This window comes from Porites lutea, chromosome 14, assembly GCF_958299795.1.
Source record: "Porites lutea chromosome 14, jaPorLute2.1, whole genome shotgun sequence".
Taxonomy (NCBI): domain Eukaryota; kingdom Metazoa; phylum Cnidaria; class Anthozoa; order Scleractinia; family Poritidae; genus Porites; species Porites lutea.
The window spans coordinates 22,642,641-22,659,754 of NC_133214.1; the positions used below are offsets into that span (position 1 = coordinate 22,642,641).

Genomic DNA, 17,114 nt, shown 5'->3' on the forward strand with positions numbered 1-17,114 from the left:
TGAAGCTTAATTCTCCAAAGTACATGACTTTTTACTCTTTTTTAAATTGAGTGAAATGTATTTTCGACGGCTGAGGTCAAAATATCCAGTTAGCAACATTCGCCGTAATTTTTTTGATCGTTTATAGTCCTTTTTGTAATTCGCAACCGGCAAACAACACAGCACCAATAACTGTTTCAACGAAAGATAAGTTTTTAAGCCATATATATATGATTTTTAAGTTGAATTAGATTTATTCACATCAGGTTCCGTTCTGTTTACGTCAAAGGTCCTACTTTGACTTTTCACGGACTTCAGTCGCGCCATTCTCTAGGTTGTTATAAATCACAGTTCCCAACGTCTGAATGAGTATTCCAAACAATCCCCCTTTCGGAAAGGATTCTAGATTGCATATTTCTGGTCGCTGTCTTTCATCGTTATAACTGTAACCTTGGACCAGGCTCTGTAGCGGGGAAAATGAAAAAAAAAAAAAAACAGGGTAAAACAGCAACAAAAATCGGAGCGGTGGAATAGGAAGGGGGAAAGGGGCTTGACGTTTTTCACTTTTTCTCCGCCTTTTTTCGCTTTATATTTACCCCACTGCGGAGCCCGGTCCCAGGCTACATAATTGCCGAGGATTGGTCGTCGTGCAAGAACAGCATTTTTCGTAAGTATTTTATGATAATAGATATTTACTTGAGCTTACGTAAAAAAGTACAGTATGACGACGAATGAGATCCGTAGACAGAAAACATGAGGAAGTCGATACTGAACTAAGAAAAGAGTTCATTCAAGTTGTTGAGGTCCACCTTATTACAGCGACCAAACTCAAACAAATCATTTGAAAGGCAAACTTTCATTTCTGCAAACTCCTTGCCATCTTATTAAACTGTGACAAATGTTTCATTCAGCTTTTTCATGTCATACACCGCACATGTTCCACGTCTCCACTGTGACCTTCAGGCAACGATAAACAACGAGAATAACTAACTTTCTTTGTCTTTCTGTCACCTTTTTCAGTTGAGTACCTGCTGAGGCTTTTTTTGTTGTTTTTAGCCTATTTATAACAATGTATCCCCTGAAATGTAGAGTACCTTAAAATGGTAAACACACAGAACACATTATTGCTCAATATCGAAACTGGCTCAATATCAGTTTTCCAAGTGAGTAAAAGGAATTGTGTTGAAAAATACTCACATATTTCCCAGTTCGTGTTGTTTGCTTACGTGAAAAGTCCCTCCTTCATACACGTTATATTACGCTTGGAAAAATTTTGCCGGCAGAAGCTTAAGCAGAGTTTTGAGGCGAACATTTTGCTAGCAGACCGCACAAACGGGAAACGTTACAAAAAGGCGCGAAAAATGGTCATGTGACGTCGCCAATCATCTCTTGACGCAAAGCAAGGGAAACAAAGAAATCAACACAAAAGGTGTTGAAACAAAGAAAAAGTTCACAGGTTCTTACATCGAGGTAAACCCAACAGAAGTGGGTATATGTGCGGCAACAAAACCCTAACAAAAGTTTAAAATTTTTTAAAAGTTATGTATGGCAATTGTAAAACGAATTATAATTGGTTATTCGTTCTCCACCAATCAAAAGAGCAGTAATATTGTGCAAATTTTGAAATTGTCCATGTCGCATGCGCATAACAGACCACTCATAAGTTGCCGTGTCAGTAAGCGAACCGGGAAACATGGGTTATTTCTAGGTCTTTGAGCCACATTATTTTACGGCTTCTTTTGTTTAAACATGTTGCATTCTTCACAGATGTGGCTTGTTTGCCTTTTATTGGTACGTAGTATTTTTCAAGTGTTTTTTCGTCGTTGTTTTGGTGAATCGCTTCATCGATTGCCCCTACGACATATGGTTACTAATAATGCAAAGCCACGTCGAAGTATATTCATATAGATGCCTCAAGGTTTCTAGAGAAACTAAGTTGATATGTACCTTTGCAGGCTATTTTTACCTTTCCCTTCTCTCTCTGTGGCCATGTGGTGCAGCTGACAACCCAAAACTTCGATCAGATCTTAGGTAAGACCAAAGAGTATTAAAGCACATTTAGATGTCTTTCCAGCAGCTGTACTGTACATTTATTTTATTGAAATAAAGCGTTTTCAATGACCAACTCTGTTGTTTTGCAGCAACAAGTCATTTTTTCTCGAATTAGAGTTAGGATCCAAACGTTAATTGCATGTTTCTTTTATTTCAGCTGAAAATAAAGTAGTACTCGTCAATTTTTATGCTGACTGGTAAGACTCACAAGAAGCGTTGATTTGCTAAGGCGCTTCAGCTTGAGCTTAGATGTTTTTCTTATTCAATACGTCAGAGGAAGCCCTTGTTATTTGTTTGATCTGTAGAATTAAATAGCTTTTTCTATGATATCTTACAGAGTAGGATTTGTTTTCAACGAACTGGATTTCGTACTATTATTATTTTGCATACTGAAAGCTTTTAGCAGATCTTTAGCTCATTTAATATTTTAAAGAGTTGGGCAACTTTAATTGATCAGCTGACTTGTCTGAATATCAAAAGAACGTCTATTCCATTGTATCAGAACACAGAAAATCACAGGGAGATACTGAAAAGATTTATGGGAAAAAAAATGCATGTGTTTTTGCTTAGGACCATATCAATAATACTGTCATATTGATGCTGTAGTTAAAAGATGGATTTAGACTAAATAGGCTTTTTAACCATCATTAAAGATGCCAGGAATTACTCTATTTAGCTGATTAGTTTGTCACCTTGTTCCCTTATTGGTTTTTCTATAACAAACAAAAAAGAAAACTGAATTAGCTTGTGTTTTTTCAGGTGTCGATTTAGTCAAATGCTGGCTCCTGTGTTTGAACAAGCATCAGACATTGTCAAGGAAGAATATCCAGTAAGGCTGTAGTGGATAGAACCCTAGCTACATTTACAGTCCTGGGCCCGGTTCCTTGAAAAATGATTAAGTTTAAGCCAAATTTTAAGTGAGGTTTTCGTGTCTAAGAACGTGCAGCTTAAGCTTACAAAATTTTGCTGAGCCTTTACCTTGAGAAACAGTAATGATAACACCATACGTTTGTTACTCTAAGCACCACACAGGAAGGTAAAATACAAAAACAGAATGAAATTTTAATCCTGGATTAGTGCTAATCAGCCTTCCAGGCCCTGGTCCTAGTTAAAAAGTGGAGAGCATTATTTACTGAATAAATTACTATTTGGAAATAATGTGATTGCTTATGTCAATATTTATTCATTTCATAGGGGTATGTTTTGGTGGATATTTTTTTCTTCCCCTTCATTTACCGGATCTTGTCAAAAAACAAACACGTGACAATTTATAGCCTGAGAAAACAGCCAGCCCTTAAAAGGCTGAGCCAAGCAAGCCTTGCAAAGTGAGCCAGCCCGGCTAAGTGGGCTGGCTTAACTCATATAAATAGGCTGCCTCAAGTCTGGTTCTGTGGTAGAAATGAGCAATTACAGACGGATATCAAGTGTGCCCTGTCTATACAGGCAATCTATGGGCCTCTGCTATTTCTGAAAAATACACTTCAGTGATGTAAATCCCTTTGTTACTCTGATATTATCACTTCTACAGATCACTGAATGGTCAGCTGAGTGACCCCATTATAACAAGGAATAGTACACAACTTGAAAACCCTTGAATTTTTAGAGTCTCCTTTTTCAAGTCCTTGGAATTCTCTCTCATTCATTTGTTCCTTGAAAGTCCTTGAATTTTAATTGAGGAACATTTACAAACGACTAAAAAACTTTGGCAAAATATATACCAGTTTGAAGTGAACAGAATACAATTGGCATTGAGGACGATACTGATTGCACATGATTAAATCATTCATGTCTTTGCTGACTCTTTTGCCATGCTTTCCGGTCAATGATCATTACAGAAGTTAATTCTTTGATTAATTACTTTTAAACGAATTTGAAATGTCCTTTAATTTTATATCGGAAGAAGTTTAGGAACCCTGTGTAACTCAGACCTGCAAAATCTCATGCTTTGAGTTATGAACTCACGGTCTCATGATTCAGGGTTAAGTGAAACATAGTGCACTTAAGTCTGTGGAAGGCTTAATCTTTGACTCAAAGTGGCTACTCATTGAATACTTTAGAAAGCGCTTATAATGTACATGTAGAGAATACCACAAGACGAATAATATGCCATTTTTAGTTCATTTCACATGTTGTCTTTACTTTGCAGACTGGTGTTGTGATGGGTAGAGTAGACTGTGAAGCGGAGCAAGAAATTGCACAGCGATTTCACATCACCAAATACCCAACACTTAAACTGTGGAGAAATGCTCAGGTAGATTAGTTTGAATTAATTCCATTGCTCTGGAAATAGGTGGACTGCAGTTTTTCGCGCAGAGCAGGGCTCCAAATTAAAAAAATCGTTAGGGCGTCTTTTGGCAACCAACTGGAGAAATATAGTTACCAGATGCAGATTTTTAGTTGCCCGTTTGTATAAAGTATATGATGCAGCTCATAGTATGGCATGATCCATCAGATTTGATTGTTTGAAAATATTTCAGAGAGGAGTCGGTATGAATTTGGAGGTAAACTGGCTTTGTTTCTGTGATTTGGCCATTTTTTATGACGAAAGCAAAGCAAGATAAGATGAATGTTTGTTTTAACTTTACTCTTTTAATTTAAATCTATATCATAGAGAAATCTGGTCACCAAAGTGGCCACTAAACCAGAATTTTTAGTCGCCAAGGAGAAAATGTTTGTCACATTGGTGACGGTATCAGTTGCAGTTTTGAGCCCTGCGGAGAATATATGCCTTCTGTGCAGTATTTTGACTTGAAAAAATTCAACTTGACATGTACAGTTTCCAGCATGATGCTTTGAATCTTACATGTGCTCTGTATATTTTTGTTATTTCAGGTGACAAGAAAAGAGTACAGGGGCCAGCGGTCCATTGATGCTTTTTCAAACTATATCAGAAATCAAATGCAAAGCAGAATCCAGGAATTTCATGCTCTAAGTGATTTAAATGTTGATGTGAGTTCTCCAAGGTGTTGATTTTCGTAGTAATGCACTTTGTTTGAGGTGGACAGAGTTACACCTTTTTTATACCAAGATAAGTAAGTTATTATCACCTTCTAATTGTCATTGCTTTTACTTTGTTTTTGATTAGTCTTCAAAACGAACTGTTATTGCATACCTGGAAAGTAAAGACAGTGACAGTTACAGGAACTTTGAAAAGGTATTGTTTCACTAACAATATATTATAATTATGGTATTTCCCAAAGAACACATCAAGGGGTTTGCAATAACTTTATTTCAGGCTGACTTCCTTAAATGTTCTCTTTTTGGTTTAAGATTGCTGATGAGTTCAGGGAAGACTGTAATTTTCATGTAGGAGTTGGGTAAATTTTCTTTATTTTTTATATACTTTTATATATCAACTTTCAATATCTATTTCTTGACATCTACAAAAGTCAAGTAACATCCTTCACACTGTATATCTACAGAAAGAGGTGTAAGTAAAATTAAAACAAAAATAAAATAAATCTGGATTGTAACTACTTCACTGTGTGGTACCTGTTATGGAGACATGCTCACAGAAGCTAACTTTTGAACTGGGTAATGAAAGCCTATCTGTAGTGAATAAAAAATACAAGGACCACACCAATAATGGTTAGGATTATTTGTGATTAAATGTTATGAATTAGTTTTAAAAGTGAAGAGATTTTTGAAAGGGCATTTTTTCTTATGCAGGGATGCCTCAGTTAAAGAAAGACAAACAGGAGAAAACATTGTTTACAGGCCACAGAATGTAAGTGGAAAATGTGTGTATGAAACATCATGCTCATTGTATTTTGGCTACATAATTATAAGTACTAGAGACTAAGCCCTATCAAAGTATGTATTTGACTATGATTTCTGGTCTGTTTGTAGAGAGGTTCAGAGGCAGAGATGATATACATGGGTGATCTCACAAATTTTAACCTTCTCAAAATTTGGGTGTCAGATAAGTGTATCCCCCTTGTCAGAGAAATCACCTTTGAAAATGCAGAGGAGCTGACAGAGGAAGGTCTTCCTTTTCTCCTTCTCTTCCATCATCCTGATGATCAAGCCAGCGTTGAGCTTTTCAAATCAGAAGTTAGCAAACAGCTTATAATGGAGAGGGGTAAGTAATGCCGGCACAGATAACAGTACCAGAGGACACATAAAGTGAGACTTTCACCCCCTACCCTCCCCCTAGAGGTGATCAACATTTTTAGTTACCATTCATACATGCATTCATTTATGTATATTCAGGTGTGAAATAGGTAGTGGCTTATTACATGCATAAGGTTACACTTATTTTGCAAATGTCTGAAATAGACATTTGGCTTTTTAATTTTGTTTATTTGTTTACACAGGCTGTGAAAGTGCATTTCTTTACAATAAAATTATTAGGTCTACATCATGCGTGATGTGAACCATTTAATTTTTTTCCAGGAAATGTCAACTTTTTAATTGCTGATGGACTTAAGTTTTCTCACCCTTTGCATCATTTGGGTAAAGGACCAGAGGTAACTACAGTAGCATCATCATAAAATAGCATTATTAGAAATTTATTGTGCCAGGCAATTTGACATTATTGAGGTAACTACAGTAGCATCATCATAAAATAGCATTATTAGAAATAAATTGTGCCAGTCAATTTGACATTATTCCCAAACAATGTACGTCTTGTAATGGAGGGTAATAACAGGGTGGCATAACCATGGCAGGATTAGCTCATTCGGTAGAGTCCTTGACTGCAGAGGAGGTTGCGAATTCGATTCCCGGGACTGGACCAATACTCAGGCTCTTAAAATAACTGAGAAATGAAGGTACTCGTTTTGCAGTGCAAGCAGGTAGACCTTCACGAGGCTTGGATGACCACATAAAATGGGGTTCCTGTCTCTAGTCACAGACTTAAACAGTTTTATAGTGTGCCTCTTCCTGGTCAAAATTAAATTCAGGTTAAAATTTTTTAACCTAGGTTGATTCTCAATTTCCTGTCTCCTAGCTCTGGTTCATGAATAATTAGGGCTAGACGACAAAGGAGATCGAGAATCAACCTACTTGTAGGTTAAAAAAATTTAACCTGAATTTAATTTTGACTTATAACATCCCCAATTAGTGCTTTCATGCTAAATACATTGACACTCAAATAAAGTGCATAATTTAAAAAAAAATTACTGGTGTTTTATTGCATATGATTTTGTATGTAAGCGTATAAATGTGGTTCCTTTTATCAGGATCTTCCTCTCATTGCTATTGACAGCTTTAAACACATGTACCTCTTCCCAAAGTTTGATGATATCAGGTAAGTAATTTATGACTCTAGACATTTGCCATGCCTGGTTTCAACTGGTCACTGTATGTTACAGAACTTCTTAAAGGATAGTATGTCAGCACCCTTCATCTTTCCTCCTTCCCTTTGGTGTAACACATACTACTCATCTTTTTATGGGAGTGAAAATGGAGTTGTGGTCATAAGACTATTAAATGTCCCGCTTGTTCATCAAAGTAGTTATTATTGTCATTAAATTTCTGTCTATATAACATTGTTTTAAGTTCTCATTTTTAAGTTTGTAATATGAGTTTTTATTAGAACACCACAACCCCAACCCTTATTCCTATTCCTTTTTTACTTTAAGATAAATTTTACTATCTAATTACCCCTTTCAACAGAACCCCTGGAAAGCTGCCAAAATTTGTGGCTGATTTGCATTCAGGAAAGCTTCACAGAGAGTTCCATCATGGCCCAGATCCAGAAGAGCAAACTGTAAGAGCAGTTTATTTTGTTTCATCCCAATTTCCCTGAAGACTGTGAACCCTAACCCTAATCTAAAATCTGTATTGCACAAAATGCAAGTGTGATATGTGAGTTGTGAAGCTATGAGCTGCACGTTGTGCTGGTGTCACTAGAAGTGCAGGCTCTTGTAATTTAAACTTTTAACTCTGAAAAAAGCTTCTTGAAGAGATTCTTAACAATTGGCATTATAAATCTTAGGCTTTTGGCAATTTTAAAATTAAAATCATTCATCAGCCTGTATAATAGAAATTAGGTTATGAATATTTTAGTTCTAATGTCATTTAGATTTGATTTTAAGATCGTTATGTAATATGTTTGTATGTACTTCTGAAAAGCCCTGATAATGGGTGGAGTATAATAAAGTATGTATTTATGTATGTAGGTATGTATGTATGTGTGATGTTATCAACAAAATGCTTGCCCTTGGATAACTCTCTTAAATTATTTCACTTAGTTCAAAAGATCGATTTATACTTAATATTAAAACCTCATTTTTAGGAGGAGCCACAAACACCTGATACAGGTACAACTGGAACAGAAAACCAAGGTGATGGTACAGAGACACAAACTGAAACAGATTCAGGACGAGCAACCAGTGGGTCAGGCAAGAAGGAACAGACATCACCACCAGAGACTGTGTTTAAAAAGCTTGCACCCAGTTACAATAGATACACTCTATTAAGGGATGAATTGTAATTGTCACATATTTTAGTATTTTGATAAGAATTTCTGCATATTTTTGGGAAGAATAGAATGGGTTGGACATCAACCATATGGTGGGGGAGAGAGGTGAAAAAGTGTAGTATCAGTTGACTTGATATGGTAGTACATCAGTCAAGGTTTTATTTCTCAGTGAACAAAGTTTTTCCCCTAAAGATTTTATCAACTTACTATACATGTAACGAGAAGTTGTCAGTGGAACCTATGCAGCATTTCTCCATGTGCAAAACTAAACTGTCATTTTTCAGTGACAGTTTTCAGACAAACAGAGATTATGCTAGCTCTCAGAGTTGATAAGGTAGTGAACATCTGTGTGATTTGTCACCTTAAAAAGTGCTGTTTGAGCCATTAATTTTATTTGTTTTTGATTAAATAGTTTTGTTTGTTGATGTAGCAGTATTTTAAAAATAATCCTCAATTTTAACTTATGTTACAACTGAGAGGCAGTCATGCTGGTGTACAATACAATAAGAAAGGTTTCTGTAGAATTTGCATCAAGATAGAGTTAAGTTTGCAGTGGAGGATCTATTTTTCTTGAACACCACTTAGCTGTCATGCTGTTACGTACAAACCACAGTGACAGAGAGAAGCAAACAATAAATTATGTTACTCTTGGATTTCAAGAAATTATGACAAAAAAATAATTAAAAATCTCAAATGCTACAAACCAGCATCCATTCTATCCAGTGATGTACTGTTTCATCTATGGAGTAACTCAATGTTTTCAATTGTAGCTAATTACCAAACATTGTGAGATCTGACATTTGCTGTCATAGTGCCAATGTGGCAAGTGGCAGGGTATGAGTTGTATTTGGGAACATCATGACAATAAGCTTAATATCAGTAAAAGTGACATTAATAATTATTATATGACAAAAACTAATACAGTGGAACCTCGACATAACAAACCACTGTACAATGAAGTCCTTGGTGCAACGAAACGTTTTCTTTACTCCAGTAATAGTATGGAAAAGAACCTTGATATAATGAATCCTCAGTATAGCGAACAAATTTTGCCAGTCCCTTGGCCCTTTGTTATATGGAGGTTCCACTGTATTGTGTGGTGTGGTAATTAAACCGTGGTTAAATCTTGCATCTTCTTATATTTATTTTATGTTAAAACCTAGAATACTCTTACAAAACTGTAAAAAGGACAGTAGGATGATAACAAGGACATTTTGGGAAAATACCTCTGTCACTAGTTTTGTATTCAAGCATAGCCTTTGATGTCAACATAGACTGTGAGTTAAAATTGTTGGTAAAAGATCTGAAACTACTAATGCTATAGTTAACAAGTACAAGAACATTGAACCCGTTACTCTCGACAGTCATTTCCTCCCATTTTTCTGTAAATATCTCTCAGTAAAACAGTGGACAAAATTTTACATTGAATAAAAGACATCATACTATAACAACTGCCAGAAACTTTCAGTTTTTCATTTCTAATTGAAAATAAAATATTGTCTGGATCAAGTGCCCTTGGCTCAGGGATGGAGGGTGCACAGAAAGAATTTTTCCTAACCCTCACTCCCAATAAATGAAAATGTCACTTATACCACACAGAAAAGAAAAACAAAATGGTTTTGTTATGTAATGTTTAAATAGTAGATCAAAGTTCTTTCAAGACCTAAACGAATTTTAGTTGGGTCATTTTACCATTAGTTACTTTGTTTCTGGAGGCCTTTAAAAATTGAGTGTAAATTAATTTTATTATTACTCAAAACAATCAAGAGAAAAGCAAACATTATAACTTCCGCTTAAACACTGAATGATATTATTAAATTTGGACCTGTTACCTTTATTACTGCATATGGTTTCAATTCTGTGATTGTTTTGTTATAATGTTGGTGAGTCACGTCTATTTATAAACAATGTAATGTTAAGTACTTAAACAGCTGTGTTTTCTAATAAAGTAGCCTTCAGAGTAGGCTATTGTTGTGACAGAGTAAATTGCATGAATAACTTTGTACTGTATACATGGTGCTTGTTGGAAAGGCCATGTTCTCCTCTTGATTCTCCAAAAATGAATGTAAGGGATGTGTTTGGACTCCTACAGTACTCTAGGGAACTAGTTCCCATTTCAGAAGCTATATTTTACATTCAGAGAAACAAGCTGCTATAGAAGAAAAAGGACCAGTTTTTAATACCTCAATTGAGATATTTATTTTGCTTTTGAATTAGGAAGCTCTTTAATGCATTTGAAGATATCCCATGCTAAGAAATTTCAAGACTGGTATATGGATGTATACCCCATGGAGTCTAAAATCAATTCACCCATGACCTTGGTGAGAGTCACTTATCCAACAGTTTGACAGATGGTATACAGTTGGCTCTGACAACCATTAGCATCTTTCTGCTACTCAGGCACAATTATTCTTTAAATTAAAACCCGAGTTTTGATCTTGACATAAGGACCTCCAACTAACAGTTCACTGTGGCCTAATACCCAGGCCTCAACAACTGAACAGGTGTGCCTGGGTTGAATTAGACTCCTTTTCCACCATCACTCAAGTCCGGTCTTTGATCTTGTGGGCTCATTTTTTTCCAAACAGACGCTGGAAATGGAACCGAGGCTTAAAATGTGATAATAAGCATTACGACTGGGAATGGCACTAGTTAGCACTCTACCATAGATTTGTTATAGCAGGCCTGACACAGAAGTCATTGCATTTATCGCTGGTGCTCTTCTTCCTACTACATTAATTTGCTTTAAATTATGATGGTTAACTGTCCTCTGCACCGTCAATGCTCTTTATTCGCTTCTTTCCTTGAACTCAAGTTTTCCAACTGTATGTCAGTAGATTCATCTTGCTTCTTTTTCATATAGTTTCCACCAACAAATCCCAGTACACCTCCACCTACAGCAATAGCTGCTCCTGCTTTGAGTCCCACAGCCAAACCTACAGGCCCACCAACCAATCCTCCAACTGCTGCACCAACAATGGGATATGCTGCAGCTTTTAACTTACTGGCCTAAAAAGCATTCACATGATTATAGTAAAAAGTAATCATCACACAAGTACTTAAAACACATCCAGGCCCTAGTTGTTAAAAGCTGGATAGTGCTATCCAGGATAATTATCACTATCCACCGGATAAGTACTGGGGAAACCAGTATATTGTGCTTTCCAGTGGATAGTGATTTATCCATTGGAAACATCGACCATTTGAACAACTAGAGCCAGGTTGCAATGGAGGTGTGAAAAAATATTGGCTTCAAAACAGTTGGGCTAGGGTGATTGACTTCCCCCAAAAGTGAAACAATAATTTATTTATTTGCTTCATTGTTCATCTTGAGAAACTACCAATTTTTAAGGAAAAAAAACAAATACATAAGCACAAAGACAAATTTATGAAAATGCTTGGTTCAAGAAAACACGCACACCCACCCCATGGAGGGACAGTGGAATTTCCAGAGGGGTGGGAGGTCCAAACCAAACAATCCTCTTTGGGGGAGGGGACTGAGCTCATTATCATAACACCTCTGGCTATAAGGTCAACCTTTTTGGAAGGGGAGGGAGAGGAGCTGAGATAGAGTAGCTCTCTGTTTTGCATAAAATATATTACCTTTCCCAAAAGAGTCACCCCTTCTTCAACATTTACTTGGGCACTCTCAAGGTTGTTCTCAATGGAGTCTATTGTTTCTTGTTGCTCCTGAAGTATGTAAAAAAATTTAAAAGAAATAACCATCTAGAAAACAACATCATTCAGAATTAAGAGAAGAATTGCAACAAAGGTTTACTTGAGTGAGAATCACAAAATTTAACACTTACATGTACTAATGTTGAGAAATCATGAATCAGTTCATTTAATTCCACTAAACCCTATCAAAAGATAATGCATAGAAAAGTTGTGAGTTCAACAAAAAACATTGTGAAGCAGGATATTTGTTATACTTTCACCATAAAAAACTATATATCACCATATTTTAATATTACTAGGTATACCTATCGATAGAGTGCCAACGAGCAAATCATGCTTATTTTGCTTAGGAATAAAATTCCTTTTTTTCCCATTTGACCATTTCTTGGTCCCTTCCTGTTGCAAGGATTATTTTCTTGAAAAGTTCTCAGATTCAGTATGGTGGCTTTACAAACCTGCTATGTAAAATTGTGAAGTGCCTTGAAAGAATAAAGTCAGCTTTGCAGAGGAAGCGATCGGGAATATTATTCAGTCCAGCTACAAATCTACTGTCGGTTCGGTTTCACATTGTTGATAAATATTTGCACAGTTTAATCATTTACACCTCCTTTCAAATTTCCTGAGTCTTTTTGTTATCGGATTGAAACTTGAAATGATTCGCTGGGCCATCTGAAATGTTTCCAAGGACAAGTGATGTACGGCACGTCGGTATTTAATTTTAATTCATTATTTTTATACTGAACTCGGCCACTTTTTGAAAAAAAATGGCGTTGTTTTCTTTTCCTTTGTCGTTTGCTTTAGGCTTGTAATTCGTTTTTGTTCTCATTGTTTTTGTTTGCTGGTTAGATTTTTTCCCCAACACCAGATTTTCCAACAGAAGCGACTGCATTCTTCGTGTCAAGCTTTCCTTATCTCCTCGTGTAATCTGATCCTTTTTAGTGGTGAGAATATTGCTTGCTGCAAATAGTACACTTTTGCTGTTTTACAAACTTCTCTTCGTTAAAATTTAACATTATGGCTCCTAAAATTAATAGAATATATCAAGTGCTCATGTCTCTTGACTGCGGTGGCCGGGTTTAATGAAAAAATTTAGGTAAAGAAACACAGGAAGTCGCGACGGCGGGAAGTGTGTGAAATTTTGTTTGTTATTCAACTTGAGCCCGTGCGCCAGGTACTGCCTTTTGATTGGTTCACAACTGACCACTTGGTCTCAGGGGAATCTACATTACATTGGGTTACACTTTTTTCAGCTCGATTGAGAATTTTTCTGCCTATTGCCCAGTCTTGCGCGGCTCTATTCTGCTGCCGCCTCGCCATCCGAGCGTCTTCGCTCGGATGGCTCGTTGGCAATTAATATTAGTAATTTAATATTAAGCTTAATTAAACTGTATACAAATGAGGCATCATCAGTAGCAGATTTCCTACTTCCTTGAAGGCTTTTTTCTACAAAAGCTTCCTTTGGTTTAGTTCTCAGTATATTTTAGTACTGGACCTTCCATTCATCACAGTGAATTTGTGGCCGAGATGAAAGTGAGTTGGTTTCGCAAATCAATGGGTTTCTACAACTGAAAGATAAGTTTACCTGATTCAAAGAATCCCAGGATACTAATGCATCCTCCTCAACAACAAGCTGTGACTGAAGCTGCAGTTGTTGGGTACTGTTTGACACTTCTGCAACATCCAGCCCTAAAACAAACATGCAAAATTATCACCATAGGTTATTGTTATTTTTTTTGATGATTATCCACTCCAAAATACCCAAACTAAGATTTACCAGAGATTGAATAGAATACCCCCATTTAGCCCCAGATTAAACCCCCCTGAAAGAAAAAAAGCTAATTATTATTCATACCAGGACTTGTTTTTTTGGCAAAAGGCATTCTTTTTGGCTCTTTGCCCTTTTTCTGTTGTGTATACATCTGCTGAACTTCTCTAAATGAGTCAACCCCAGCTCGCACTTCATCTTGTATTGGCTTGATTCGCTCATCAAATAGTGCTAAGTCTGAGGATTGTATTTGATTTCTTGTGCTCTCTATCTCTTTCATATGAGATTTCAGTTGCTGTTAAGAAAAAAATATGTAGACACAAATTAATAATTAAATCTCCAAATAACATTAAATGCCTGAAAACTATTACCTGGACTGTTCTTGCAGCATTAATCTGTTCCTTATTAAGTTCAAACCAAGCTTCTGATCGATAATACTATAAAGGGAAATAAAAAAAATCTGTATAAAATAATCAGTCAATTACCAAACAATTAGCACAGTTGAAAACTATAAAACACTGCAAGAAACTTTTTAGGAAAACACCAACCACTCAACAGAATCTAGCAGACAAAATGTATTGTAATGTTTGTCAATAACTTATCTTATGTTATGTTACTTAAAAAAAGAGGAAAACATCTCGCGGGTTAATTTAGTATTCTGCAACTGCCAGTAAAGTAATGTGAGCTGTGTGAAGGACTTTGCTTGGACTGAACAAGCAAGAAAAACACTAGTAAGAGGGGCCCAAGCAAGAACATTAATTTAAAGAAAAAAATAATAATAATAAACAAAGATAGTCAGTGAGGGAACCTAATTTACATTTATACTTTAATTCTTAGTATAACTGCAGATTCAACAGACTTGCCTTTTCCATGTTGAGTTTGTGCAGTTGCAGTCTTGCAAGATCTGCTGGAAGGGCAACTTGAAATTTACGCAGAGCTGGTTCAAACCTTCTCAATGGGTGTTTTGGTAGGTTTGCCATGGACCCAACTTTGAATAATAATTAGACAAAAAATGCAATGTCATAAGAGTTCACTTTGAACAAGGAAACAAAAAGCTTTACACAGTTCATGGCTGTCGATCTACTCACACTGTAGGATACATAATTAGGCAAACCCAAAAGCAGAGCTCTTGGTAAAATATGCTGGGTTTATCTAACGTTTCTGCAACTTTTTAAAGAGAAATCACCAGAGAGAAAAGCAGAAAAAAGTGATGGGAATAGCAACTTTATTGGTAGAGGTAGCCGTAGTCTATTGGGTGGGAAAGCAAGAATCTCTGTAACATCCACATGGTTGTCGTCTGTTGTTTTACAAAAATTTTGAATTCGTCCTTCCCTTTTCTTTGAACTTAAAACAATGTTTTTAGTTTTCCCCTTCCCAGAGGAAGAGAATCCAATCCATCCCCTAATATTCCCAGTCATATTGGGGTTCTCCTTGTTGATGACATGTAGGAACACACGACTTGAAATATGCCCGAAGGGGGGGGGGGGGGGTGGGGGGAGGGGGGACAGACTGTGGCTAGGAACACCTGGAAGAGGACTTATGCATGTTTAGACAAGCAAATTACACCACCAAGCCTTTTTGAGAAATTGTAAGGTTGTGAAGTTTTGCATACAGTACATGAATTTCCAGGGCAGTAAGTACAGTTGAAAAGAATACCCACACACAATGAGTGCAAATGCGAAGAATTTTGCATACAAAGCAAGGCCTATTGGCGGTGAAATTTGCTCGTCCGACATAATTATGCTTAAGGCCATTGACTGGGCCAATGATGTTGACATTTACTGACAGTGAGCCATTGTTTTCGCGGGGTTTTCTTGTAAATATATGCAAGTAACAAAAACTCCTTTGCAGCTGAGCTGGCAAAGGATCACCTAAATCCGGCCTTCAACAAAAGCTATAAATTCTTCCATTCTAAGCTTATTAGCTTAACAGTCAGAGTAAGACAGCGACGTGCAATGATCTAAACTTAAATTTAATACTCGCTAATCAGATTTTTGTTACAGACTATGATGTATAAATAGTATTCTTGTTTGAAGTTTTAATACCTACCATTTGAATCTGGAGAATCAAAACTTGCCATTACTGACTCAAAATGATAGTCCCTGTTGTAATTGGACGCAGAAGTCCGTGCACAATCGTGTACAAAATAAATGCAAACCGAATGCGGAAATTCAGAACTTGTTTACATCATCATAGTTTTCTCTCCGCATCACAGGCTTTCGCCACGAGGTCCACGAAGACTTTATACATCCTATAATTTACAACATGAGGTGCTTATATCGAACAGGAAACCTTTTCGACAACGCTATAATCGTAAAACTAGCTTTAATCTGGATTTTACTGTTGTTGCACTGCCGAGAAGCTTCTGACATACTGCAGGCGCGAGATAGAAATTGTCGATTCCAAATCGTGTCCGAACGCGTACGACGATGGCCGACGATAGTTATTAAGTGTATGTCTGATTCCGAATATAGTTTCCTGCAAATCAGGAATCAGTTGCCTTCAATTTTTAGTCTCTTGATTCCTAAATTTCAGAGGAAGGGTTGGTCGCAAAGCTTTCTGATTCTTATCAAGCAAATCAAGCAAAGATGACATCATTTTTTCTCGCAACTTCTGCATATTTTAAGTAACCTCAGATCACGCCTATAATACGTTTAAGAAGAGATAAGAAAGCCTGATACAAATCTACGAATCGTCTGATGAACTAGCCAAAAATCAGCAAAATTAACAGTTTTAACAGTCAATTAGCTGCTGGAGCCAGATTTTTTCCCTTTAACATAGGTGTTTGTTCACCGAAAGACAATTTTTATTGCGACATTCTCCATCTATATAATATTGCAATGCCATTTACATGTAAAAAAACCCCTGTAAACCTGAAGAGGGTTGGTCTTGCCAGCCGAGTATTGTTTGAAAAGTCTGAAAAAAAATACGCATTGTTTTAGCTTTTCTGTCTTCTTAGACATCCAACCTCGTCCACAAGGTCTTCTCACTGGGGAGGAGGTTGAGACATCTCGTCGTTTTTTTAAAAATTCCTTGAAGCTTTCTTTACAGCGGGGACCCATCGGAAACAATTTATGAGAGCTGCTAAAGTTTGGCCTGATCTCAGTCCCGGGGGTGGCACTCCCTTATTTGGCCTATGCGGGTATACGCTGCTGAACAGGGTTTGGGAAAGGTCTTGAGTCTTAAACAGGGTGTATAATTTCACCATTAAGT

At 36.6% G+C, this 17,114-nt stretch overlaps 2 protein-coding genes across 2 annotated transcripts; one reads left to right on the forward strand and one right to left on the reverse strand.

Moving 5' to 3' along the window:
• The first annotated feature begins 1,631 nt into the window (after positions 1-1,631).
• Positions 1,632-10,444, forward strand: LOC140925229 (endoplasmic reticulum resident protein 44-like). The gene is made up of 14 exons (XM_073375219.1): positions 1,632-1,770; positions 1,935-2,010; positions 2,189-2,228; positions 2,791-2,860; positions 4,178-4,282; positions 4,864-4,980; positions 5,117-5,185; positions 5,302-5,348; positions 5,701-5,758; positions 5,881-6,112; positions 6,427-6,500; positions 7,215-7,282; positions 7,651-7,744; positions 8,273-10,444. Exons 1-14 carry the CDS (start codon positions 1,729-1,731, stop codon positions 8,468-8,470), a joined length of 1,290 nt encoding a protein of 429 aa, XP_073231320.1. The 5' UTR covers positions 1,632-1,728; the 3' UTR covers positions 8,471-10,444.
• A 169-nt stretch (positions 10,445-10,613) lies between these two features.
• Positions 10,614-16,447, reverse strand: LOC140925230 (syntaxin-17-like). The gene is made up of 8 exons (XM_073375220.1): positions 15,951-16,447; positions 14,765-14,889; positions 14,273-14,338; positions 13,989-14,196; positions 13,719-13,822; positions 12,268-12,318; positions 12,062-12,148; positions 10,614-11,467 (listed from the first exon to the last, which is right to left on the reverse strand). The coding sequence occupies exons 1-8, from the start codon at positions 15,979-15,981 to the stop codon at positions 11,237-11,239; spliced, it is 903 nt and encodes a 300-aa protein (XP_073231321.1). The 5' UTR covers positions 15,982-16,447; the 3' UTR covers positions 10,614-11,236.
• Positions 16,448-17,114: the final 667 nt, after the last annotated feature.

What these genes read in the sequence shown, in the direction of transcription:
- LOC140925229 (XM_073375219.1), top strand. Translation starts at nt 1,729, where the DNA reads ATGTTGCATTCTTCACAGATGTGGCTTGTTTGCCTTTTATTG. An exon ending in GGCTTGTTTGCCTTTTATTG is followed by an intron (nt 1,771 to 1,934) that starts GTACGTAGTATT and finishes GTACCTTTGCAG; the next exon opens with GCTATTTTTACCTTTCCCTT. An exon ending in TAAGTGATTTAAATGTTGAT is followed by an intron (nt 4,981 to 5,116) that starts GTGAGTTCTCCA and finishes GTTTTTGATTAG; the next exon opens with TCTTCAAAACGAACTGTTAT.
- LOC140925230 (XM_073375220.1), bottom strand. Translation starts at nt 15,981, where the DNA reads ATGGCAAGTTTTGATTCTCCAGATTCAAATG. An exon ending in ACAAACTCAACATGGAAAAG is followed by an intron (nt 14,339 to 14,764) that starts GCAAGTCTGTTG and finishes TTCCCTTTATAG; the next exon opens with TATTATCGATCAGAAGCTTG. An exon ending in ATTTCTCAACATTAGTACAT is followed by an intron (nt 12,149 to 12,267) that starts GTAAGTGTTAAA and finishes TACATACTTCAG; the next exon opens with GAGCAACAAGAAACAATAGA.